General features: G+C 50.1%; 1 protein-coding gene across 3 annotated transcripts in view; it reads right to left on the bottom strand.

Annotated features, from left to right (window-relative positions):
- Positions 1 to 13,811: 13,811 nt before the first annotated feature.
- Positions 13,812 to 27,101, bottom strand: part of NCS1 (neuronal calcium sensor 1) — a 65,263-nt gene continuing 51,973 nt past the window's right edge. The window contains 2 exon segments of one of the 3 annotated variants that reach the window (NM_001131862.1): positions 13,816 to 17,459; positions 23,922 to 24,037. In NM_001131862.1, the coding sequence (NP_001125334.1) occupies positions 23,939 to 24,037 (99 nt within the window). In that variant the 3' untranslated portion in view covers positions 13,816 to 17,459; positions 23,922 to 23,938. 3 annotated transcript variants of the gene reach the window in all.

The raw sequence follows: 27,101 nt of genomic DNA, 5'->3' as shown, positions 1-27,101 counted from the left end.
TAGATCATCTGAATTATCCTATAACTACTAAAGAAATTGGAGTTGTGGCCAGGCACAATGGCTCACACCTGTAATCTTAGCACTTTGGGAGGCCAAGGTGGTCAGATTGTCTGAGGTCAGGAATTCGAGACCAGCCTTGGCAACATGGTGAAACCCTGTCTCTACAAACAATACAAAAAAATTAACTGGGTGCAGTGGCATGCACCTGTAGTCCCAGCTACTTGGGAGGCTGAAGTGGAAGGATCACCTGAGCCCAGGGAGATCGAGACTGCAGTGAGCCATGATGGTGCCACTATACTCCAGCCTGAGCAACAGAGTGAGACCTGTCTCAAAAAAGAAAGAAGGAGAAGGGGAAGGGAAGAGGAAGGGAGGGAGGGAAGAAGGGAGGAAGGAGAGATAAAAGAAATTGAATTTGTAAAACTTTTTAAAAAGGAAGGTTTCATGCCAAGATGGATTATTGGTGAATTATACCAAATGTTTAAAGGAAAAAAAATCAATTCTACTCAATAAAGGAGAAGGGAACACTTTCTAACTCATTTTGACACCAAAACTAAAGACCTGTAATAAGCAAAAACTACAAACCAGTATTTCAGATGAATATAGATGCAAAAATCCTCAACAAAATCTTAGCAAATCAAAATCAAATTCAGAAACACATAAAAAGAATACTACCCAAGACTAACTAGGGCTTTTCCCAGGAATGAAAAACTAGCTCAATTTTCAAAAACAATCGATGTGTAATTCACCATATGAACAGCCTGAAGAAGAAAACCATACAATCATACCAATTGATTCAGAGAAAGCATTTGACAAAATTCAATATCCGTTCATGAAAAAACTCTCAGCAAATAAGAAAGGAATGGAATTTTCTTAATTTGATAAATGGCATCCACAAAAAAAAAAAAAAAAAAAAAAAAAAACCCCACAAAACTACAGCTAACATCATACCTGCTGGTGAGAGAACACTTTCCCACTAAAATTGGGAACAAGACAAGGATGTCTACACTCCCCACTCCTATTTAACATTATACAGGACGTTCTAGTCAGCTCAGTAAGGCAAGAAAAACAAAAGGCATATAGATTGAAAAGGAAGAAGTAAAACTGTTCATGTTTTCAGGTGAATGATTATCAGAATAGAAAATTCCAATGAATTTACCCCTCAAAAATCTCACAGCTAATAAGTGAGTTTAGCAAGTGGCAGGATCAAGGTCAACATGCAAAAATTAATCTTATTTGTATACACTAGTAAGGAACCATTGGAAATCAAAATTTTTAAATAATATAATTATTAATTATATTAATAATATAATTAATAATTTATTATAAATATAATTTATAATTTACAATCGCTCCCCAAAATAAAATATTAGGTATAAATCTAACAAACTGTATACAGGATTCATGTGCTGAAAACTAATATAAATGCTGATGAAAGCGAGCAAAGAAACCTAAAGAAATGGAAATACATACTCGTGTATGAATTGGAAAGCTAAACACAGTAATTGATCTGTAGACTTAATACAATTCCAATGAAAATTGCAGCAGGTTTTTTTGAAGGTATAAACAAGCTGATTCTGAAATTTATACTGAAATGGCAAAAGAACTAAAATACCCAAGACAGTTTTGAAAAATGAAAACAAAGTGGGAGGAATTTCACTACTGAATTATAAGACTTACTGTACAGCAGCAGTTATTAAGACAGTGTGATATTGGCAAAGGGATACATAGATCAGTGGAACAGAATTGGAAGTCCAGAAATAGACCACACAATTATGGCCAATTGAATTTTTTTTTTTTTTTTAGATGGAGTCTCACTCTGTTGCCAGGCTGGAGTGCAGTGGCGCGATCTCGGCTCACTGCAACCTCTGCCTCCTGGGTTCAAGCGATTCTCCTGCCTTAGCCTCCCAAGTAGCTGGGATTATGGACGTGTGCCACCATGCCCAGCTAATGTTTTGTATTTTTTAGTAGAGACGGGGTTTCACCGTGTTGGCCAGGCGGGTCTCTAACTCCTGACCACCCGCCTCCGCCTCCCAAAGTGTGGGATTACAGGCATGAGCCACCACTCCCGGCCTGGCCAATTGATTTTTGATAAAGGTGCAAAGGCAATTCTGTGGAAACAGGATAATCTTTCCCACATATGGCCTTAGAACAACTGGACGTCCGTATGCAAAAGAAAAAACAAATAATAATAAACAAAAAAATGAACCTTGACCTAAACCGCACACCTTATACAAAAATTAATTCAAAGTAAGTCATAGGTCTAAATAGAAAAAACATAAAACTCTCAAACTTTTTTTGTTTTGAGACGGAGTCTCGCTCTGTTGCCCAGGCTGGAGTGCAGTGGCGCGATCTCGGCTCACTGCAAGCTCTGCCTCCGGGTTCACTCCATTCTGCTACCTCAGCCTCCCGAGTAGCTGGGACTACAGACGCCTGCCACCACGCCCGGCTAATTTTTTGTATTTTTAGGAGAGACGGGGTTTCACCGTGTTAGCCAGGATGGTCTCGATCTCCTGAACTCGTGATCCGCCCGCCTCAGTCTCCCAAAGTGCTGGGATTATAGGCATTAGCCACCGCGCCTGGCCAAAACTTTCAAACTTTTAGAAGAAACACAGGAGAACAACTATTCAGCACCTGAGGATAGGCAAAGAGTTCTTACACATGACACCAAAAGCACAATCTATGACAGGAAAACTTGAGAAGTTGACTTTATCAAAATTCATAATGTGGCCGGGCATGGTGATTCACACCTGTAATCCCAACACTTTGGGAGGCCGAGGCAGGTGGATCACCTGAGGTCAGGAGTTTGAGACCAACCTGACCAATATGGTGAAACCCTGTCTCTACTAAAAGTACACATTTAGCCGGGCATGGTGGCATGCACCTGTAATCTCAGCTACTCGGGAGGCTGAGGCAAGAGAATCACTTGAACGTGGGAGGTGGAGTTTGCAGTGAGCCAAGATCGTGCCATGGCACTCCAGCCTGGGCAACAAGAGCAAAACTCTGTCTTAAAAAAAAAAAAAAAGAGAGAGAAAAAAGAGATTTATTTCTCACAGTTCTGGAGACTGCGAAGTTCAATATCAAGGTGCCATCATCTTGTAAGGGCCTTCATGGTGTGTCATCCCATGGCAGAAGGTGGAAGGGCAAGTGAGCGTGAGAAAGAAAGAACCCGCTCCTCAAAGCCCGCCTTTTTAAAATTTTTTTGAGACAGGGTCTCACTCTGTCACCCAGGCTGGAGTGCAGTGGTTCGATCTCAGCTCACTGCAACCTCTGCCTCCCAGGTTCAAGTGATTATCCCACCTCAGCCTCCTGAGTAGCTGAGATTACAGGCGTGTGCCACCACACCTGGCTAATTTTTGTAGTTTTTGGTAGAGACGGGGTTTCACCATGTTGGCCAGGTTGGTCTCTAACTCCTGACTTCAAGTGATGTGTCTGCCTCAGCCTCCCAGAGTGCTGGGATTACAGGTGTGAGCCACCGTACCCAACCAAGGCATTAACCCACTCATGAGGGCAGAACTGTCATGGCCTAATCACTTCCTAAAGCACCAGCTCATAATACTGTTACAGTGGCAATTACATTTCAAACAGGTGTTTTGGAAGGAACATTCATGGAAGAAACACCCAAGCTTCATTGGAATAAAAAGGCTTTTTCTTCTGTGTTTTTTGGTATGGATTTGTTAAACATTTCAAGCTCATTCCATTGGATATAATTTAATCTTGTTCTTCATAGTTGAAGAGCACTCACTCATAGCATTAAGGTGCAAAGTATATTATTTTTTATAATTATCAACTTAATACACATATACACAAAGGATTAGGGAACAGGCCAGGTGTGATGGCATATGACTGTAGTCTCAGCTACTTGGGAGGCTGACATGGGAGGATCACCTAAAACCAGGAGTTCGAGACTGCAGTGAGCTATGATCACACCACTGTACTCCAGCCTGGATAAGAGAGTAAGGCCCTGTTTCAAAAAAAAAGTAAAGAAAAAAAAGATTAGGGAAAAGAAGCTGCTCAGAGTCACCAGCTGGTGCTTCCACTGGGTCTCAGCCTGGTCTTGTTGACTCAGAGGCCAGGACATGGTGCTGGTGACGTGCTACCCCTATGGACAGCAGGGACTGGGGCTCTGGGAGTGGCTATGTGTCCTCCAAGCTGGTGCTCCCTGGAGAGGCTGCTCCTACTTGTAAGGAAACAGAGGAACACATTGCAAAACCTTTCATTTCACTTGATGGGAAACATCATTTTATCATCCTTCTCTGTCACCTGCATCTTTCTAACCTCTCAGTTTTCCTCTGGCACTGAGCAAAAGCTTAGCCCACTTTGTGCTGGGGATTGAGCTAGGGAATTTCCAAGTAGTGATTCTAGTGACAGTGATTGCATCACTGTGTAAACTCATCACAGGCCCTGGGGCTCCAGTTTTCCTGTTTATCTGGCTATATGGGTCCTCGTGGCTCCAGAAAAAGCAGGGGCAAGGGCCAGACCAATTATTATTATTATTATTTTTTTTTTGAGATGAAGTCTCGCTCTGTCACTCAGGCTGGAGTACGGTGGTGCGATCTCAGCTCACTGCAACCTCCGCCTCCCAGGTTTAAGGGATTTCTGGCTAAATTTTGGATTTTTAGTAGAGACAGGATTTCACCATATTGGCCAGGCTGGTCTCGAATTCCTGACCTCAAGTGATCCATGAGCCTCGGCCTCCCAAGGGAGGAATTACAGGCGTGCGCCACTGCGCCCGGGCCAGGTTCCCCAGAGATAGCTCCCTGGGCGGTTGTGGGTGGCACAACCTGGGGGTTGGTGGGGCAGAGGCCATGTTGGCAGTGAGGAGCCTCCCTCTGCTATCGACTAGTTCGTGACAGGCTCCTGGTTCAAGGTATTTTCCTCTCCGAAATTTTGGACTTGGACCCAGATCTTGAGGGCAGCCTCACCAATGGCCCAAGTGGCAAGAAATAAAAGCTGATAGCCAAATCGATGGACCAAAATGAAGGGGCAACAACTTTGGGGTGGAGAGAATTGGATAATATCAGTGACATTCACTGTTTTCACGTAGGAAAGGCCCTCAGACAGATCATCTGAGCATCACACAGATGCTCCCCAGCAGCCCTATGAGAAACGTGCTTCTATTATCCCCACTTTAAAGAGGAGGAAACTGAGGCTCAGAGAAGTTCAGATTCAGTCTGTCTCCAAACCCAACTGCTGGTGGGGATGCAGCCAGCACTGGAACCCAGAGAAGGAACCTTAGCTGCCAGTCATGCTGGATGAGATGAGAAACTTTGGGAGAAGAGGGACCTTCGTCCCAAATTTAATTTACAGCCAGACAGGTATGGCAACCACAGTAGCTTCAAGACATTTGAAAACCAGCCAAGAGCACCAAAGAGAGCTGGCTTTCTCCAGCCCCACCTGCCCGTCATATCCCAGGCCTCCCTAGGTCCCCCACTGGCCAATCAGAGTCCCTCTTATGGGGGAAACCCTTTCTCCAGCCCTGTCACAAGACTGGTTAGGAGGGTGAGGATGGGGCCGAGGCCTCGGGGGTCTCAGGGCTCACGGGAGTGGCCGGCTCGTGACCTTCCTTTACTTCTGGGAGAGCCCCTGGCAGGGAGAGGCCAGAAGTCAGCCAAGGATACCTGCTGCCCTGCAGCCACTGGGGCTGGGTGGTTCCGAAGAGCCACGGATCTGACTTGTGCTTGCGCCAGGAAGGTGGCTTCTCCTCACACGAGTGCTCAGCCCTGTGGCCTCGTGGAAAATTTCAGATTCTGGGAAGTGCTGGTTCTAGGTGACCCAAGGGAGAGGACATCAGGCCAAAGGTGATGCGTCACGGTGGTGGTCATAGTTTGGGGTCCAGTTGGCCTCAAATCCCCTCTGCCTTTTTTTTTTTTTTTTTTTTTTTTGAGACAGAGTCTCGCTCTGTCGCCCAGGCTGGAGTGCAGTGGCGGGATCTCAGCTCACTGCAACCTCCACCTCCCAGGTTCAAGCAATTCCCTGCCTCAGCCTCCTGAGTAGCTGGGATTACAGGCACCTGCCACCACGACCGGCTAATTTTTGTATTTTTAGTAGAGACAGGGTTTCACCATCTTGGCCAGGCTGGTCTCAAACTCTTGACCTCAGGATCCACCCACCTCGGCCTCCCAAAGTGCTGGGATTACAGGCGTGAGCCACCATGCCTGGCCCCCTCTCTGCCATTTATCAGCTGTGTGACCCCAGGCAAGTCAGTGAGCCTCTCTCAGGCTGTTTCCTCATCTGGAACTGGGGACAACTGTAGCTACCTCATAGGGCATAAGAGGAACAGCACACAGGAGGGGTGGTGGTGGAGCCACGGGCCAGAAGGGGCTGAGAGCCACCCGGGAGCATAGCAGTGACCACAATGGTGGCAGCAGCAGCATGCAAAAGCCATGGGTCCGCGTACCATCTGCCAGGTAACGCGGTGCACAGGGAGTCCCACGGGTAAACCCACCTGCAGCTCTGGGTGTGCCCGGGCTGAGAGGGGTGCCTGAGACCCTGCCTACCCATACTTGCCATTTCCATTCCTGTGCCCTGGGGACCCCTCCCTGGGGCACACCCCGTCCTGCCCCCAGACTCAGCACCCCCAGCCTTTGCCCACAGTGCTTACCTGAGTGGCCACCCCCCGGGAATGGGGCCCTGGGGCACTCTTGGGATCCAGTGCCCCCAGTGCTTGGCAGGCTGTGGGAGGGACCTCCTTCGTGGGCCCAGACCCCTGCCCCTGCCTCAGTCTCCCTGCCTCCCCCAACCCACCTCCGAGCTGCTTCTCCCTCCAGACACGGGGCCCCCACGGACGGATCTCAGTGGGGCTTGCGCCTTCCCCTGCAGACCTCGCCTCCCCACGCGACAGGCATCTGGGAGGGACCAGGTAAATAAGCCGCTGCCGGATCTGAGCTTAACAGAAGCAGTCTCCCCCAACTCCCTGTGTCTGACCAAAGACAATGTCGTCGGAGCCTGGAAGCCCCTCACGAACTGTCGGACTGGAGGAGCCCCTTCACCCTGGGCCTCAGCGACCTCGTCTGTAAAATGTGGGATGATAATACCAGTACCGGCCTCAAGGGGCGCTGCTGCAAGGATTAAATGCGATAATGCTGTGAACCCAGCACAGAGCAAGCACTCCGCTTCCGTTGCTATGATCGGGCTCGTTCCTGTTATCACTTTGCTAACCATTAAAATGGGCGGAGTTACAGAGAGCAGCAGTTCCGCGGGGCTTTCCAAGAAGCTCAGAAACGCGGGCCTCGGTGCTGTGTGCTCAGAGCGCCCAGGCCTGTGCCAGTCGGCATCAATTCTTAAAAGGTGACCTCGTGCCTCTTCTTTCTGTGCGGATTCATCCACTGGAAAAATCTACTGTCTCATTGCCATGGAGGCACCTGCCGTTAACTCCTTTGCATTCCTCTCTTCCCCTGTGTGTCGATTTCCTTCCTTGCACCTTTGCACCTACTGTACACTGCCTGGAATGCCCTTGCCTCTCCTCCTTGCCCATCTAGATCCTGCCATCCTTTAAGGGCAGCTCAAGTTTCCCCTTGTCCAGGGAGGCCCCTGGGGACTGAGGTAGGAAGAATAGCCCAATCCCCGCCCCATAGTGCATCACTGGCCTGACACCGCCCATGTGTGGCTGGTGTCCATAACCTTCCTGTGTGTGCTGCTGCTGTTGCTTTTTTTTGTTTTTTTGGTTTTTTTTTAAGACAGAGTCTAGCTCTCTGTCACCCAGGCTGGAGTGCAGTGGCACTATCACGGCTCACTGCAGCCTCGACCTCACTATGCTCAAGCAATTCTCTCATCTCAGCCTCCTGAGTAGCTGGGACTGCAGGTGAGTGCCACCACGCCTGGCTAATTTTTGTGTACTTTGTAGAGATGAGGTTTTGCCATGTTGCCCAGGCTGGTCTCGAACTACTGACCTCAAGTGATCCACCCGCCTTGGCCTCCCAAAGTGCAGGAATTGCAGGCATGAGCCACCACGCCCGGCCTTCCTTCTTGAACCAGGCTACGCATTCATCGCAGGCTGTGGCAGAAGCCTGGCACTGCCTGGCTTCTACCACATATACACTCCAGGCTCTCATTCGTCCCTGTGAAATGGGTGAAGGACTCTGGTTAGCTTTAGGCTTCTGCCTAGAAATCACTTAAGCAGCATCCAGCTTGTATTAGTTGATCTGATGGATGAGCATGGGGGTAGAACCCGAATCTCAGGGTTCCCTCTGATTCCCTTCCCGTGACTGGGAGCTCCCTTTGTTTTCTTTTTTTCTTTTTCTTTTTTTTTTTTGAGATGGAGTCTCGTTCTGTCACCCAGGCTGGAGTGCAGTGGTGTGATCTCGGCCCACTGCAACCTCCACCTCCTGGGTTCAAGCGGTTCTCCTGCCTCAGCCTCCCGACTACCTGGGATTACAGGCACACGCCACCATGCCCAGCTAATTTTTGTATTTTTGGTAGAGACGGGGTTTCACCATGTTGGCCAGGCTGGTCTCGAACTCCTGGCTTCAAGTGATCCGCCCTTCTCAGCCTCCCAAAGTGCTGGGATTACAGGCATGAGCCACCGCGTCTGGCCTGGGAGCTCTCTTTCTCCCTCCTTCCAGGCCAACACTTGCACCTTCACCTGTGGGTCCCAGCTCGGGCCCCTGGCATTGCACAGATCTGCCCCTTCTAAGGCAGGAAGCCTCTTGATGCCCAACATATGAATTGGGTTTTCAGAACTCTCAAAGAATAAAGTGGGCCCTCCACAATATGACAAAGACTTCCCCTCACCTCTGGGGGCAACCAACAGTCCAGTGACTAAAACGGGACCTACTCTCAGTCACCTGACAATGATACCAAAGGGACTCTTCCCACCCTTCTCCCTGACTCTCTGAAAAAAGCTTGTTTTACTCTTTATCATATTTTTTTACCCCCAAGATCTGCTCATGTGGATGGCTTATTTCAGGTTTCTGGGAGGAAGGGAGCAATTTCTGAAGAAGGAAATTGTAGAGACAAGAAAAGGTCTGGTCCCCAAGTCTTGAAACCCTTGGCAGAATCCTTCCTGAGCTCAACCCTAGGCCAGCCTGCCCAGTCCCCTTCCTGTGGTTACCCAGTGAAAACCCAACTGGCCCTGTCCTCAGGGGCTGCCCTGGGCTCCCCAATAACCTAGAGCCTCTAGGTCCCTAGTCCTTCTGCAAAAGAAAGTCTTTCCCACAGCAGTCCCTCTGGCTGGGACCCTCAGTCGCCTGAGCCCTTGGAGGAGGAGGGCATAGTGGGACAGGAAGAGGGAAAAGGCAGAAGACAGGTTGGAAGGGCATGAGCAAGCAGCAGTTACACCAGCACATGGCACTGTACAGTTGTTTATTAAGTCACTTTGGCAAACATTGAGAGTTTAGATGCAAACATTTGCAGGTGGCATCAGGTCATTGAAAGCGACCCAGCAGATCACTGGGTACATTAGGGCGAATATAAATTGGGCTGTTGACACAGAGACCTAGGATGGCTTAGTCAAGATAAACGTGTGTCTCTCTTCCTCCTAAGAGCCCCATTGTAAATGGTCCAAAGCTGGTGTGGCAGCACCATGGGGTCAAAGACCCAGTTCTAGGAAGGCTCGTTTCAGAGTCCTCCATCCAGTCAGCAGGAAGAGGGAAGAGAGGGAAAGTTATGCTCATCGTTCTCATCCTATTGGATAGAACTGGGTCACATGGCCACACTCAGCCACAAGGGAGGCTGGGAAATGTAGTCCTTTGTTCCACATGGCCACGTGCCCAGCTAAAAAGAGATAAGGGGAACAAGTAGAAAGCTTTTCCATACCTATACAAGCTCATTTTGCCTAAGCTCAGAGGGTCTTCCCAGCCCCTTTCCATGCCCACTGTCCTGAACCAGTTCCTCCGGACCAATGAACCTGGAGGGTCATTTCTGCCTCTGTACTCCTTGGGCAGGAGGACGGCAGGGAGGAGGGGGCCACTGTAGGGCAGGGATCCACATTGCATTCCCACTCCCAGCCCGACTCCCTACTCTTCTCCTTGTCATCTCCTCTCTATGCCTGGGGATGCCCTGAGCTGGGCTTTGGGGAGTACGATTTAGGGAGATACTTTCTAACATGCAGATGTGAGTTTGGGGCTTGGCAGGGTCAGTGGGGACAGGGTGGAAGGCCCGAGGTGGGGAGAAATGGGACCTCTAGGATGGTCCCTCTAGGAGGACTCACCGGTGCTATCACACCCAGGGAATAGCAGCCAGTCTGAGCCATCCTGATAAAGCAGGTGGCTAGGTCTGTGCCTCTACTGAGCTTCAGCCCACAGTAAGCCATCCAGCGCAGGCTGGACCAGGGGGTGAGTCAGCACAGGCTTTAGCCTGACCCAGAGCAGAGCAAGGGACCATGACCCATCATGTGCCCTCAGCAACACCATTTCTGAACCGTGGTCCCTGTAGGCACCACGCCCAAGGCTGCTGGAAAAGACCTGAGCTTCCTCCACCAACAGCTCACCCCCATTCAAGCTCACCCTTTGCTGGAAACATTGCCCCAGCTACCCTCACAACGGCCTTCTGAACCAGAGCTTGGTATTTCCAAAGACAGGCACCCGTGCACAGATTTACTTTCAGTGCTTCGGTGGAAACAGCACATTGTGTGGATATGTAAATTACCTTCGATCTCTGCCTCAGGGACAGTCCCCAAGTGTGTGAAACAGTCTAGTCAGGAATCAGCCCTCCAGAAGGTGTCACATTAGCATTTTAAATATGTACTTTTATTAAAATCTACACCACAGATTTTATCCACACAAAGGATGTTAGAAGTCCCTTTTCATAGAAGTGTAATGTGGTGAAGATACATGCTTGGCTAGAAAGATTCTCGGAGCTCAGCACTGTGCACCACAAGGGAAGAGCAGCAGCCTGGTGCTTCAGGACTGTGCTCAGGGGCAGGGCCCCTGGGGTCCTGAGGCCCCCACCCCCTGGATGGACAGGTACAGGTGCCTGCCTGTCTTTGTATCTACTTGCCAGTGAATATCTGGACTTCTGGCAGAATTTGATCTAATGCCTGCCCTTCATTGCAACATTCCACCTCTGGCGAGGTTGTGGGGCAGGGGCTGTCGAGCCATCGCCTGCCTCTCATTGAGGGTCCATGGGGTTTTTGTTTGTTTTGAGACTTAGTCTTGCTCTGTTGCCAGGCTGGAGTGCAGTGGCATGATCTCGGCTCACTGCAAGCTCCGCCTCCCGGGTCCACTCCATTCTCCTGCCTCAGCCTCCCGAGTAGCTGGGACTACAGGCACCTGCCACCACGCCCGGCTAATTTTTTGTATTTTTAGTAGAGACGGGCTTTCACCATGTTAGCCAGGATGGTCTCAATCTCCTGACCTCATGATCCGCCCAACTCGGCTCCCAAAGTGCTGGGATTACAGGCGTGAGCCACTGCGCCCGGCCGAAGGTCCACGTTTTTACCAGAAGACCCTGTCTGTTAGAACACATGCCCAGAGTCAAGTGGTAGAGCCTGGCTGGGAACCAGGTCAGATTCCACAACCTGTGGCCCCAACCACCGTACCACACTGCCTTTCCATGCTGCCTTTGGAACCCTCTTGAGGGTCTGGGGAGTTCTGGCATCTTCATTCTAGGACACGCCAGAGCAAGGCACAATGCTGGATGCCCAGCGTGGCCACAGAGGGTGACATTGCCGCATCCACTTCTCAATGGTTGCTTCAACCCCAAAGCGGAAGTCATGTTGGGCCTCCAGCTTTGCCTGGAAGGTGGTGGTGATCTGATGATTCCTTTCACTCTGAAACGTGTCTGAAATGTGGCCTGTGTTTGCAGGCGGTGGTTCATTCTAACATGGGCTGCTTGATCTTATCAATCTACATGCTTCATGCGTCTTTCAAGAGCTTTTGGCCAAGAGCAATGAATTCTAACTGGCAGTTACGCTCCTGAGTCCACGCTGCCTTTTGTTGCTCTCTGAATTCGTGTTCCTTTAACAAGCTATGAAAGTGAAAGCCACCACCTCCTCTGATGCTCCTCTCCCCAACATGGCGGGGCCCATGCATACTGAGCAAACACGGGGTTACTTGACCAGAGGGGGAAGAGGAGGGCTCTCCTCGATCCCAGGTTCCAGGCCAAGGGTGACTCGGGGGAGGGCAGCCACACAGACTGCCACCTCTCAGGGTGCCTGCTGGGAGCTTGCACAAGAGCTACTCATCTCCCCACCTTCCCTCCCGACGCAACCCTCCATGTGGTCAGCAACCAATCTCTAGGCCCCCCACGCCTGGCCCATCACAGGTGCAAAAGTCAGATGAGGTGAATGAATGATTAGCCTGAATCCCTGAGCCAATGGAGGTAGGGACCCAACCGGACACGCTGCAGTGCACACACCTCCCAGGGGTCCTCAAAGTGTGATTCCCAGACCTGCAGCAGCAGCGCAGCCCAGGAACTTGTTAGGAACTCAGATTCCCAGGCCCCTGCCCAGACCCTCCTAATCAGAAACTCCGGGGCTGGGCTGGCAAGCTGGGTTTGAAGCAGCCTCCAATCCAGGTGATTCTGAGACACTTGACTTTGAGAGCCACTGATCTAGGCCAATGGTTTTCAGACATTTTTAAAGCAGCAGCCGCCCTCTCCAGATGAAAGGCAGGTCAGGGGATGTCGTGGGTGAGGCAATGGGCGGGGCCTCACACCGCTCAACTCTCGGCCTCGCAGAAACACTCCTGCAGATTTTTCTGGTTTAAAAGTATACTCAAGGTTCTCACTTTGCACATTCTTTCTCTCTCTCTTTTTTTTTTTTTTTTTTTTTTTTTTTTTTTTTTGAGATAGAGTCTCACTCTTGTCACCCAGGCTGGAATGCAATGGTGTGGTCTCAGCTCACTCCAACCTCCGCCTCCTGGGTTCAAGTGATTCTTCTGCCTCAGGCTCCCAAGTAGGTGGGATTACAGGTGCCTGCCACCACACCCAGCTAATTTTTGTATTTTAGTAGAGACGGGGTTTCACCATGTTGGCCAGGCTGGTCTCGAACTCCAGACCTCAGGTGATCCACCCAACTCAGCCTCCCAAAGTGCTGGGATTATAGGCATGAGCCACCGCACCCGGCCTACACATTCTTTCTCTTCAGGAAACTGGGAAGACAACACCCAAAGCCAGAGAAAGGGTGTCACAAGGGGAAGAAACCTAAAACGAAATGCAGAAGAATGGAAACAGACAAAGCAACAGGCCCACACAGGGACGCGAGGACAAGTCCAGGAAGCGTGTTTAATTGGCATGACATGGACGACATACAGCAGGAGCTCGGGGAGGCTGGGGCATGCTATACGGCCCCTGTCCACCCCTGGGCCTCGCCCTGACCCTGGCCCCAGAGACACACACTGGCAGGTTCAGACAGGACGGCACCCCAAAAAGAGACTCAAAAGGGGCTGGGCAGGCAAGCAGGAAAGGAAATAACCACAACCAGAAGACACTGCCTTTTGTTTGTTTGTTTTTGCAAGCATTATACCAATCTCTCTCCCAAGTGGCAGGTTCCGGGTGGGAGGCAGCAGCAGTCCAAACCACTACCCTTGGGCACCGGCCTCTGCTTCTTCGAGAGGCTTTGATGATGACACTCACATTTGGGTCTCACCAAGCCCCTGGGAGGCAGGCCCAGCAGAGACTCTTGCTCCCATCCAAGGGATGGGGAAATTGAGACCCAATGAGCAGAATTGACTTGCGCGAAGTCCTGGAGGAAGCCAGCCACCAAGTCAGGCTGGGAGTGAGGTAGGCCTCCCTGGGGCCGGGGGCCACTGCAGAAACAGGGACAACAGGGAATGTGTGGGCTGGGGAAGGCGACTCGGGGCTACCCCATCCTGGAGAAGGGCAGAGCCTAAGCCTGGATGCTAAGATGCCAAGACAGAAGATGGGACCAGCTGTTTATTCAACAAAAGCCTTTTATTCATTCAAAAATTAACCATTGGGTTTATTCCGCAGATATTTAAAAAAAAAAAAGAGGGGGGCAAGGCTTCCCATCACAGTGCCCTTAAGTTAATTCACTTGCTATCCAGGGATGGCCTAGCAGAGGGGTGTCTGGGAAACGCTGCCAGAAATATGGTGGCCCAGGGCCTCTGAAGACTCACAGCCCCCTCCTCGCCTGCCCGCTCCAGCCTCCCTCCGGACCACCCGTCCGGTGGGGTTGCAGCCCCCAGGTGCGTTGGCGGCTTACCACCACCAGGGGGCGCGCCGCGCTTCCTTGGCTCCCTTAAAATTAAATGCTGAAACCGCGCTGGGAACAGGGTGACTTTCCGCCTGGCGGATGGGCAATGGAGGCTTTTTCCAGAGACAGGCTGCCTCTCCAGGAAGGGATCCCAGGCATCCCGACCTCCCCACCAACCCCCTCCAAAAAGAGACAAAGTTCCTGAAACCCCAGGTGCACTTGTCTAGGAAACGGGCTGTCAAACTGAAAAGCATTTCAGGGGAAGACATGTCAGTACAGAGGATGACACGTACACTTGCCTTGATGTTATTTTAAATGTGGCCTGCTTAGATCATGGAAAATCGGAACATTCTCCTAAGTCACCATCAACACAAGGTGAGGAGCAGACGCTACGAGGAAGAGGACAGGCCGTGGCTGACTGGCCGCCTGGGGCTGGTGCCTGCCCTGGCCCCAGTGTGAGGCTCTGCAGAGGGACTATGGGCGTGCCCTCTGCATCAGAGCATCTGAAGGGAGCCGCATTGGGTGGCAAACGCCGCTGTGGAGAGGCGCACGGGCTGCTCAGGAGGCACCTGGCTCAGGATTCTGCGGCATCACTGCAGCCAGAGGCCTGGGGAGAGGAGGGGGCAGAGATCGCTCCCTGCCAGGCAAACTCTAGTGAAAATGGCCAGTGTCCAGCACCCCGCCAGGGCCGGGAAGGGCAGCCCTTCCGGCAGCTCTGGGCTGTCTCGGGGTGTGGGCCCACGGGCATGCTGGGCTGCGGTCCGCAAGGATACCGTCTGCTAAGGCCAGAAGCCACACCTGTGGCTTCAAACCAAAAGGCCAAAGGGCAGGACGATGGAGGAAGGCCGGACACACCAAAGGGGTCCACATGCTTAAGCCCAGACACCCTCAGCCACAGGTCAGGTTGTACAACAGTGTCAGTCCCATTGGACCAAAGAGGCAAATCGAGCCTCAGGCAGAGGCCAAAGAAAAGTAATTTGACCTGGGAAAGACCTCCCTCATCCTCTCAGCCCCAAGTCACCATGTTCGTCCCCTGCCTCAGACCCCAGGTCAGAGCCTGGCTGAGAAACTTCAGCCATTGGTGCTGAGTCCCAGGTAGCCCGGGCCAGCAGCTGAGCAGGGAGCCGACTGGCAGGGGCCTCAAAGAATCCGCCCCTCAAAGTGGCCTGTGAAGGTGGAACCACTGACCCCATCCCTGCAGGATGTTGGTGGGGGAGGGGGGTTACAGTGGGACCAGCGTGCAGTCCTAGGTGGCTGCCAATGAATGCTTCAGCGGGGATGCTGGGGTTGGCTGAATGCTCCAGCCAAGGGGAACAGCCAGGCAGCCCCACACGGCAACGTCACTCCAGCGGAGGCCTTCCTTGGGCTGGAGGCCTGCTTGCTGAGGGTGGGAACCGAGGACCAAAGTGTCCCCTCTAAAACATGGGATGATGGGCTGTTGACTCTGCAAAGCAGCAGCAAGAATTCTAGACCCAGGCCTGGCCCTGACAGTCTGGGAAGCGGCTTCTCACCTCAAGCCTTCCCTGGGCAAGGACTCCTTCTGGGTCCCAAAGGGAGCTCAACGGTCTGGGGGGGGACCAGGAAATGCTGCGGGAAGGGACAAGGTGTGCCACATGACACATTCATCTGCTGGAACTGACCCCACACACCAGCAGCCACGCAATAGGGGCTGTGCTGTGACTCATTAGACAGTCCCTTGGGCTGCTGGGGCCAAGCAAACTTAACCACAGAATCACCAGCCGCAGGAAACTGAACCCCAGGCCTAGAATTACATGATGTCAGCATGGAAAAGGGCCTACAAGACCAACCCGCCCGGGCCTTCTCGCTCTGCAGATGGGGCAACTGAGACCCAGAGAGGGCAGGAGGCTGCCCACAATCAAAGAGCAAGGGCCGGACCTCGGGCTCCTACCTCTGGTCCAGGGTGGTCTCACATTCCTGGTGATGGTCCTGGGGCCACGCCTGCCTCAGTGGCAGGCACAGCTGGAAGCCTCCGTGAAGACGTGTGGGCCACAGCCCCAGGTGTAGGGACTACCTTGACGGGATTGCCTGGAACTCTTCTCTCCTTCCCTCCCTCCCAGCCTTTGAGCCAAGAGAGGGCCAGGGAGGGACACCATGCGGTTTACTGGAAAAAGCAGATAGGAAGGCAGGAAGGCAGAGCGGGAGAGAGTCATGAACTATCTTGAAATCCCCTCCCCAGCCCAAGGAGGCGGAGGTCCCCTTGATTTCTGCTAACTTACTTCGAAGACCACCTCTCCTGACTCTGCCTGGGTACCCAATGCCCCTTCTTCTGGCTCCCAGCCTTAGGCGCTCTGTTTTCCATGCTGCGGCAAACACCAAAGCAAGAGTTGGGAAACCTAAAGATGTCCCCTGTTCATCCTCGGAAAAAATGTTACGGACCCAGAGGAGAACAAGGATGCGGGGACAGAGGCAGCAAGGAAAAGGGGTTTGGCAGGAGGCATTCGGGCTGGAGGGAACAGTGTATTAGCCATTTAGGAATTTCCACCTCTCCCCTCTCCAAAAATCAAGCACAGTATCTGAAAAAAAAAAAAAAAAAAAAAATTTTTTTGGCTTCTTGGCCGCTGCAGGCCACCATCCTCCCAAGTCAGCGTGGGCAGGTGGATCAGGGCGTGCACATGTAAACGGTGGGCCCGCAGCCCTGGGAGCTGAGGGCACACCAGGCAGCAGCAACAGTTAACAACCAATAAATTAAAGATATCAATTATATATGTATATAAAAAAAAACCCTCACTTTCCCCACAAAAAGCACAATACTGTTATCACAAAAAAAAATCATCATCCTCATAATTAAATCATCCTAGCCACGCAGGTGGTTTTGCTGCTAAAAGATGGGACGACAAATAACGTTGACCAGGCAGAACCCCTAGACACCCTCGGCCCACCCACAGCCTCTCCGGCTGCCGAAGGACGAGGGACGAGGGCAAGGCAGAGTTCTCTGAGGTCCCCAGGCCTTCGCCCCATCTGTCAGTCTGTGTCTTCTAGGACAGAAGGTAGTTGTTTTTTTTCTTTTAAAACGTCTGTTCAAAATAAAAAACAAAAGCACACGCGCAAGAGAGCAGGAGGAACGGAGGCTGCCTGCGAGGCAGCCAAGTCCTTGGTTTTGCAGAGGGCTGTAGCCTTTTCCGTTTCGTGTTGTTGTTTTCCGGACAAGCAGAGGTTGCTGGCAATTGGAGCCGGTGGCTTCAGGCGGGGGATGGGTGCAGGACAGGAGAGAGGAGAGCCGGGGCCTCCCGGGTCAAGGGCAGCCGGCTGTGTGTGGATGCGGAAGAAGGCTGGGTGGACGCACGGGGTTGGTGTCAGGGCTGAGGTGGCCTCATGGCGCAGAAGGAGGTGAGTGGTTCCCAGGCATCTGGAAGACACAAGGAGGCAAGATGGGTTAAGATCCAGCCACAGGGGATAGGGGTTAAGGTGTGGCCACAGAGGATAGACACAGAGAGCTGGCAGGAAGGTCGATAGAAGTCAAGGTGGCATTCTATGTCAGAAGTTCTAAAAATGTGCATAACCTCTGAGGCACCCTTCGGGTTCTTTTTTTTTTTTTTTGAGTTGGAGTCTTGCTCTGTCACCTGGGCTGCAGTGCAGTGGCACAATCTCGGCTCACTGCAACCTCCACCTCTTGGGTTCAAGCGATTCTCCTGCCTCAGCCTCCCAAGTAGCTGGGATTACAGGCGCCCGCCACCACGCCTGACTAATTTTTTTTGTATTTTTTAGTAGAGACAGGGTTTCACCATCTTGGCCAGGCTGGTCTCGAACTCCTGACCTCATGATAGACCCGCCTCGGCCTCCCAAAGTGCTGGGATTATAGGCGTGAGCCACCGTGCCCAGCCTATATTTATCCTTAATAAATAAATGTTTACCACTGCATCATCTGTAATAGCAGAAAACAGAAAACAAAAATGGAAGCAGAGAAAACAATCTAAGTGTCCAGTATCAGGGGAGTGGTGGGATATATTAGGACACACCCACAGGATAAAACAGTCTACAAACCGTTAAAAACAACACATTGAACAGTCAATAAACACATGAAAAGATGCCCAACATCCCTAGTCATTAGGGAAACACATATCAAAGCCACGGAGACGGCCAGGAGTGGTGGGTCAAACCTGTAAATCTAGCACTTTGGGAGGCCGAGGCAGGAGGATCACTTGAGGCCAGGAGTTCAAGACCAGCTTGGCCAACACAGTGAAACCCGGTCTCTACCAAAAATACAAAAATCAGCCGGGCGTGGTGGCACACACCTATAATTCCAGCTGCTTGGGAGGCTCAGGCAGGAGAATGACTTGAACCTGGGAGACAGAGGTTGCAGTGAGCCGAGATTGCATCACTGCACTCCAGCCTGGGAGACAGAGTGGGACCCTGTCTCAAAAAACAAAAACAACAACAACAACAACAACAAACCACAGTGATGCAACCACTTCACACCCACTAGGATGGCTACCTTTTTTTTTTTTTCATGGAAAATAACAAGCATTGGCAAGGATGTGGGAAACTGGAACCTCTGTCCATTGCTGGTGGGAATGCAAAATGCTGTCACTAGTTTGGAGATCAGTTTGGTGGTTCCTCAAAAAGTTAAACATAGAGTTAACCATATGACCCAGCAACTCCACTCCTAGGTATACACCCAAAGAACCAGAAATCGGTACTCAGGCCAGGTGAGGTGGCTCACGTCTGTAATCCCAACCCTTTGGGAAGCCAAGGTAGGCAGATCACCTGAGTTCAAGAGTTCGAGACTAGCCGGGCCAACATGGTGAAACCCCGTCTCTACTAAAAATACAAAAATTAGCTGGGTGTGGTGGTGCATGCCTGTAATCCCAGCTACTCAGGAGACTGAGGCAGGAGAATCGCTTGAATCCGGGAGGCAGAGGTTGCAGTGAGCCAAGATCACACCATTGCACTCCAGCCTGGGCAAAAAGAGTGAGACTCTACCTCAAAAAAATAAATACATAAAAAATAAACAGAATTAAAAAGTTTTTTTTTTTTTGAGATAAAATCTCACTTTATCACCCAGGCTGGAGTGCAGTGGTGCAGTCTCAGCTTACTGCAGCCTCAACCTCCCTGGTTCAAGCAATCCTCCTGCCTCAGCACCCCCAAGTAAGTGGGACTACAGGCACCCGCCACCACACCCAGCTAATTTTTGTATTTTTGGTAGAGACAGGGTTTCACCATGTTGCCCAGGCTGGTCTTGAACTCTTTGGCTCAAGTGATCCACACACCTCGACCTCCCAAAGTGCTGGGATTACAGGCGTCAGCCACTGCACATGGCCTAATAAATTTAAGAGACCTATCAACCAATTACAATGGGTAGATTTTATTCTGATTCTGATTTCAGTAAACAAAGTTAAAAAAAAAAAAAACACGGTAAGATAACAGGAAACTAGAATAGCAACTAGAGATCAGAGGATATTAAGGAATTATTGATTGTTTTTGCTTTATGAATTTTTTAAAGAATCTTTATCTTTCAGAAATACATTTTGAAATGGATTAAGTATGATGATGTCTTGAATTTGCTTCAAAATCACAAGAGTGGGGGTGGGAGGGGGAGGGCACAGATGGTACAAGATTGGCAGGGAACTGGGGATTCGGAAGCTGAGTGATGAGTACAAAACATTACACTTTTTTTTTTTTTTTTTTTAAAGAGACAGAGTCTTACACTGTCACCTAGGCAGGAGTGTAGTGGTACAATCCTAGTTCACTGTAGCCTTTAACTCCTGGGCTCAAGGGATCCTCCTGCCTCAGCTTCCTGAGTAGCTGGGACTACAGGCATGTGCCACCACACCTGGCTAACTTTTGTATTTTTTGTAGAGACAGAGTCTCTCTGTGTTGCCTAGGCTGGACTCGAACTTCTGGCCTAAAGCAGTCCTCCCACTTCGGCCTCCTAAAGCACTGGGATGATAGGTGTGAGTGACCACATGCACCCAGCCAGCATTACACTATTCTCTCTACCACTGTGTATGAATGTTTCCATAATAGATAATTTGTTTTGTTTTGTTTTTCAGATGGAGTCTCACTCTGTTACCCAGGCTGGAGTGCAGTGGAGTGATTTTGGCTCACTGCAACCTCCACCTCCCAGGTTCAAGCGATTCTCCTGCCTCAGCCTCCCAAATAGCTGGGATTACAGGTGCCCACCACCACACCTGGCTGATTTTTGTATTTTTTGTAGAGATGGGGTTTCACCACGTTGCCCAGGCTGGTCTTGAACTCCTAACCTCAAGTGATCCACTTGCCTCAGCCTCCCAAAGTGCTGGGGTTACAGGCATGAGACACCATGCCTGGCCCATAATAGATAATTTTTTAATCCCTTCCCCAAATTCCCAACAACCTGAGTGCCCAACACTGTGGAACTGGTTAAATTATGGCCCAGCCATGTGATGGAGCATTATGCAGCTATGAAAAATGATGGCTCAACATTTAATGATGTGGAAAATAAGCCTCATCTCAGTTTCTGAATAAGTCAATGACTTACATAACTGCAAGTGATCTAGGAATTATGAGCTATCAGGAACCTGAGGAGGCAAATAAATCATTAAAATGATAGAACACAAATTGGATATAATTACTACAGCGTGGGCACAAGGAACAGCCCTATAGAAGAAAGAAGGCCATTTCCCAGCAGAGCTAATAGAAAGGGGGATCATATCATGCGAGGGCTCTTGTCACTTTGACAAGCTTGTCATGGAAATAATATGACATGGTGATTTGCAAAAGGGGACTGTGAAAAATTAGACAATGGATCAGCATTCACCATGGGACATGTCAAGGTACACGTCAAACATTTCTATGATGGAAATATTGGCCAGGCGCGGTGGCCCACGCCTGTAATCCCAGCACTTTCAGAGGCCAAGGCGAGTGGATCACAAGGTCAGGAGTTCGAGACCAGCCTGTCCAACATGCTGAAACCCTATTTCTACTAAAAGTACAAAAATTAGCCGGGAGTGGTGGCGAGCACCTGTAATCCCAGCTACTTGGGAGGCTGAGACATGACAATTGTTTGAACTCAGGAGGCAGAGGTTGCAGTGAGCTGAGATCACACCACTGCACTCCAGCCTGGGAGACTCCATCTTGGAAAAACAAAAAAAGAAATATTAATAACAGTGATAGTTCCTTTATAAATTGGTTTTAATTATATATTTCTGTGTGACTCAGTTTACTGAGTGTTAAGTCTTGTAAGTGTTCAATTCTTTTAAAATCACTCTGGGCACTAAAATGCTCACTGTGATTATATCTGAGTCATACATAGGAGTTTTTTTAAAATAAACTTTTTAATTGAGGTTTTCTCATTAAACATATTTTCAATGTCTCTTCAATGAAAAAGGATTTCTTGTAAAAGAATAATAATAATAATAACAGACGCTTCAAAACAGTGTAGGCCTGGCCAGGCATGGTGGCTCACGCCTGTAGTTCCAGCACTTTGGGAGGCTGAGGTGGGTGGATCACCTGAGGTCACGAGTTCGAGACCAGCCTAGCCAACGTGGTGAAACCCCATCTTTACTAAAAATACAAAAATTAGCCAGGCGCCATGGTGGCAGGCGCCTATAGTCCCAGCTACTCGGGAAGCTGAGGCAGGAGAATTGTTTGAACTCAGGAGGCAGAGGCTGCAGTGAGCCGAGATCACGTCACTGCACTCCAGCCTAGGTAATGGAGTGAGACCCTGTCTCAAAAAAAAAAAGAAAGAAACAAAAAAACAGTGTAGACCTCCTAAACAAAATGCCAACAAATCAAATTTTATGATACATAAAAAAATAACACATCACAGCAAAGTGGAGTTTATTCTAAGAATGCAAGGTGACTTAACATTCAAAAACCAATCTATGGCTGGGTGCAGTGGCTCACACCTGTAATCTCAGCACTTTGGGAGGCCGAGGTAGGAGGATCACTTGAGGTCAAGAGTTCAAGACCAGCCTGGGCAACATAGTGAGACTCTGTCTCTACACTACCAAAAAAAACCATTTTTTTTTTAATTAGCCAGATATGGTGGCAAATGCCTGTAGTCCCAGCTACTTGGAAAGCTGAGGGCTGAGGTGGGAGGCTCGTTTGAGTCTGGGAGGTCGAGGCTGCAGTGAGCCATGACCTGGTGGCTGGGTGACAGAGTGAGACCCGGTTGCAGAAAAAAAAAAGGAAAGAAAGAAAAAGAAAAAGTGATGGATGTCACTTCGAAGATTATGCTATAAAAAGACAGTGGCTTTCATCCTGGCTCTCTTTCTTTCCTTCTCTCTTGGAAAGCTCTGAGGGAAGCCAGCAGCCATGTTGTGAGGCAGCCCTGTGCAGGTGTCTACATGCCAAGGGAACAAGGCTGCCAAACCACATGAGTGAGATTGGAAGCAGGTCATCACCAGCCAAACCTTCAGATGACACCACAGCCCTGGCCAATGGCTGACAAGTATCCCAATTTTCCCGGGACTGAGGAGTTTCCTAGAACATGGAACTTGCACTGCTAAATCCAGGATAGACCCGGGCAAACCCTATCGACAGCCAAACTGCATACTCCTGAGAGTCCTTAAGCCAGAGGCACCCAGCTTAACTGTGCCAAATTCCTAATGTTTGTTCTTAAGCTGCTGTTTGTGGTAATGTAATATGTAGCAATGGATAACTAACCTAGCACGTCACAAACGAGCACATTAAAATGGGTGATACGCTTATAACAAGGCATTCAACATCACTGCTTATCAGAGAAATGCAAAGTAAACTTAGAACAAGTTATTACTCCATACTCACAAAAATGGCTAAAATTTGAAAAGACAGAAAATACCCAGTGTTGGCGAGGATGTGGAGCAACTGGAACTCTCATACACTACTAGTGGGACTGCAAAACAGCACAACCACTTTGGAAACTGTTTTCTAGTAACTACCAAAGCTAAATACTACACACATCCTATGTCCCAGCAACTCTACCCTTACATATATACACCAACAGCAGGCATCCACTGGTTCACCAGGACGTAGACAAGAACACTGATCTCTGGACAAGACCTTGGACGTTATTCACACCCACTCCCGGCAGATAGCATCGAACACTCCACAAAGAAGAGGCAGGAAAAAAGGGGAGAAGGGAGGAGAGGAGAAGGAAAGAAGGGAGACAGCTCTCTACCAGCAACAGGGGCCTCTGCCAGGCGTGCTATCATTCTGTGACAGCTAGGAGCTTAGGTCTTCGACTGGCTGCTCAGAGAGGGGATAAGAAATTGCTCTCCCAGGCCCCTGGCCTTGGTTGGGAACTGATTTTCAAAGTGTCTTCCACCTGGGACAATTCTTTTCTTTTTTTTTTTTTCTTCTTTTTTTTTTTTTTTTTTTTTTGAGATGGAGTCTCACTCTGTTGCCCAGGCTGGAGTGCAGTGGCGCGATCTCGGCTCACTGCAACCTCCACCTCCTGGGTTCAAGTGATTCTCCTGCCTCAGCCTCCCAAGTAGCTGAGATTATAGGTGCACACCATCATGCCCGCCTGATTTTTGTATTTTTAGTAGAGACGGGGTTTCACTATGTTGGTCAGGCTGGTCTTGAACTCCTGACCTGGTGATCCACCTGCTTCAGCTTCCCAAAGTGCTGGGATTATAGGCGTGAGCCACCGCGCCCGGTCCACCCAGAAAAATTCTGTTCAAGCAAACTCGCAGGCTGATCTGGGTCTATAAAAATGATCAAAACAGAGGAGCTCTGACCAATTTGAAAGCCCGCCTTCCAGCCTCCTCCCAGCTATGTCCCTGCTGGGCTGACCCCAACACCCCTAGAGACCCAGGTAATTACCTGCCAACCCTAGGTGTCCTGCTGCTGGGTTTTCACCCCTGACCCATCCCAGACCCACCCCAGGCCCCGAGTCCACACTCACCCAGCTCCAGCTCGGGACTATACCAGCCCGTCGTAGAGGGACAGCGCCTGCACAATGGACGGGTCTGCCTTGGACCCCTCCTGGAACTCCTGCAGGGTCAGCTTCCCGTCGGCATTCTGTGAGCAGAGAACGGCGGCTGAGGGTGCAGGGCCTCCCAGGAGAGGGCCCTGGACAAGCCCAGCCCAGGGCCAGTCCCGAGAGCCCTTCCAAGGTTAGATCAGGAGGGAGCAACGTGGCTCAGGGCCTACAAGCAGCCAGCACCAGACAGACCTCGGCACTCATGGCAGGGTAGCCTTGTGCCGTGGCCCACCTCTCTGGGCATGTTTCTTCACCTGGGGATGGAGGGTAATTACCTGGCTTCCTCCAGGCACTGGGGCGACAGCTCTGTGCTTGACCAACTGGGAAGCGCCCTGTAACTCCACACGTGTCATGGTTAATGCTATTAATCCCCATCAATGTGAGTAATTGACAAGGCTGAGAGCCTCGTGCAGTTCTCTGGGGTCGCTCTTGGGAGGGCAATTAAACTGCCCCTGGAGCAGCCCACACTGGACCCTGGGAGACCTGGCAGGGGGCTGGACATGGCTCAGAAAGAGGAATTTTAGTGGGTCTCTCGGGGAGGGGATGTTTGGGCCAGAATCCCTTTCCCGGAGCATCTCTCAAGGAAGCCCATGGACCACAAGAAAAAGGCTACAGAGAGCACCTACTCGATCTCAGGTATCCAGAGAGGGCAAGCGCCGACAACAGCACCGATGAGCACACCCCAGCCACGCTCAGGGATCGCTCGCTGAGTACACGACACACGCCAAGCACGGCATGACCCTCAGTGCATGGAACCCTCACAGCCAAGCCAAGAGGAGGGTGCTGCTCTCATCCCCATTTTACCAGTGAGGAAGCTGAGGCTCTGTCACCTACCCAGGCCCCAGGGCTGGGAAACGGGGAAGTCAGATTCACACCCCAGTCAGTGTGACTACAGGGTCTGTGCTGTTTCCCAAAATGAGGGAGGTGTAGACAGGGGGACGGTAAGGAGTGCGTGGCCTTGGCCTTAAGCCACGTGAACGCACACCGTGAGAAACTTATTCCATGCTCCATACTCTGTCGATAAATCTTTTGATCATTACCAAGAGGCCAGCTGGGTCTGAGGGACAGCACATCTCTACTGCTCCTCTAACATGGGCTAATCTCTCTTTTTTAATTAAGAAAATACAGGCCTCAGACTCAAAGCTTTTAGGGCAAACAGCTGTCTCCAGCCAGAATCTAATAAGCAGCCCTGCATTACAGGAATTTCTATGATTGATTGATTGATTGATTGATTGAGACAGGGTCTCACTCTGTCACCTAGGCTGGAGTGCAATCACTGCAGCCTTGGCTTCCCAAGCTCCAGCCATCCTCCCACTTCAGCCTCCCGAGTAGCTGGGACCACAGGTGCACACCACCACACCCAGCTAATTTTTGTATTTTTTGCAGAGACGGGGTTTCGTCATGTTGCCCAGGCTGGTCTCAAACTCCTGAGCTCAAGTGATCCACTCGCCTTGGCCTCCCAAAGTGCTGGGATGACAGGTGTGAGCCACCACACCTGACCATTTTATGTCATTTTGCTGAAGGCACGTAACACCTGGATTTCCCTAACGTCATTATTTCAAATTTACATTTAAGTTATTTTAGTTTTAAGTAAGTTTGATTTAAAGAAGGATTCCATATTTTTTTGGAGTCCCTTTTTTTAGGCTTTTATTTTAGGCTCAAGGATACATGTGCAGGTTTGTTATATAGGTAAATCCCGTGTTGTGGGGGTTTGCTGTACAGACTATTTTGTCACTCAGGTGATAAGCATAGTACCTGATAAGAGGTGGGTTTCGATCCTCTCCTTCCTCTCACCCTCCACCCTCAAGTAGGCACCAGTGTCTATGGTTCCTTTTTTTTTTTTCTTTTGAGACAGTCTCACTCTTATTGCCCAGCTGGAGTGCAGTGGTTTGATCTTGGCTCACTGCAACCTCCACCTCCCAGGTTCAAGCAATTCTCCTGCCTCAGCCTCCCAGGTAGCTGGGATTACAGGCATGTGTCATCACACCTGGCTAATTTTTTTTTTTTTTTTTGAGACTGCATCTCGCTCTGTTGCCCAGGCTGGAGTGCAATGGCACAATCTCCACTCACTGCAACCTCTGCCTCCCGGATTTTTTTTTTTTTTGGTAGAGAGAGGAATTCACCATGTTGGCCAGGCTGGTCTCGAACTCCTGACCTCAGGTGATTCACCCGCCTCGGCCTCCCAAAGTGCTGGGATTACAGGTATGAGCCACTGCGCCTGGCCTTTGGTTCTCTTTAAAGAAGGGTTTCTTGGCCGGGCACGGTGGCTCACGCCTGTAATCCCAGCACTTTGGGAGGCCAAGGCGGGTGGATTACAAGGTCAGGAGATCGAGAACATCCTGGCTAACACAGTGAAACCCCGTCTCTACTAAAAATACAAAAAAAATAGCCAGGTGTGGTGGCGGGCACCTGTAGTCCCAGCTACTCAGGAGGCTGAGGCAGGAGAGTGGTGTGAACCCGGGAGGCGGAGCTTGTGGTGAGCTGAGATTGCACCACTGCACTCCAGCCTGGGTGACAGGGCGAGACTCTGTCTCAAAAAAAAGAAAGGGTTTCTTAACCTAGGGCCTGTGGCTAGAAGTCAGCAGGTCTGTGAACTTGGAGAAAAAAAAAAAATCAGCCTTTCTTTTCACTAACCTGTAACTGAAATGTAGCTTTTCCTTTGATGGAAACCTAGGTGATGGTCCCCAACAGGACCTGCAGTACCTGTGATCTGTTGACAGTAGGGATCACAGGTATTTTCATAACACACCCCAGTTGCTGCAGATATTACAGCTCATAATTTCAGGGGTTGCTGGACCCACCACTACATCCTAGTGAATGCGTTAAGAAAGTGGCTCACAGAATGCTACATCACAGATTCTTTTTTAAAAATACTCTGACAGCTGTTTTCTAAAATAATCAGCTTCCTTTTTGATCTTATGGATTTTATTTTATACACTTGAAGCCATTATTCTGAGAAGTCCGTAGGCTTCTCCAGAATGCCAAACGGGTCCATGGCAAGCAAAAAAAAAAAGGCTAAGGACTTTGGTTGATTAAAGAAAACATGCCGAGCAAACTGACTTAAGACTCCGGACATTGGATGGGGCTAGCTTCTGAGCAGGG

The sequence above is a fragment of the Pongo abelii genome, chromosome 13 (genome assembly GCF_028885655.2).
Source record: "Pongo abelii isolate AG06213 chromosome 13, NHGRI_mPonAbe1-v2.0_pri, whole genome shotgun sequence".
Classification (NCBI taxonomy): domain Eukaryota; kingdom Metazoa; phylum Chordata; class Mammalia; order Primates; family Hominidae; genus Pongo; species Pongo abelii.
Note: the sequence above shows the minus strand (reverse complement) of the source record. Positions and strands in the feature narration are given on the sequence as shown.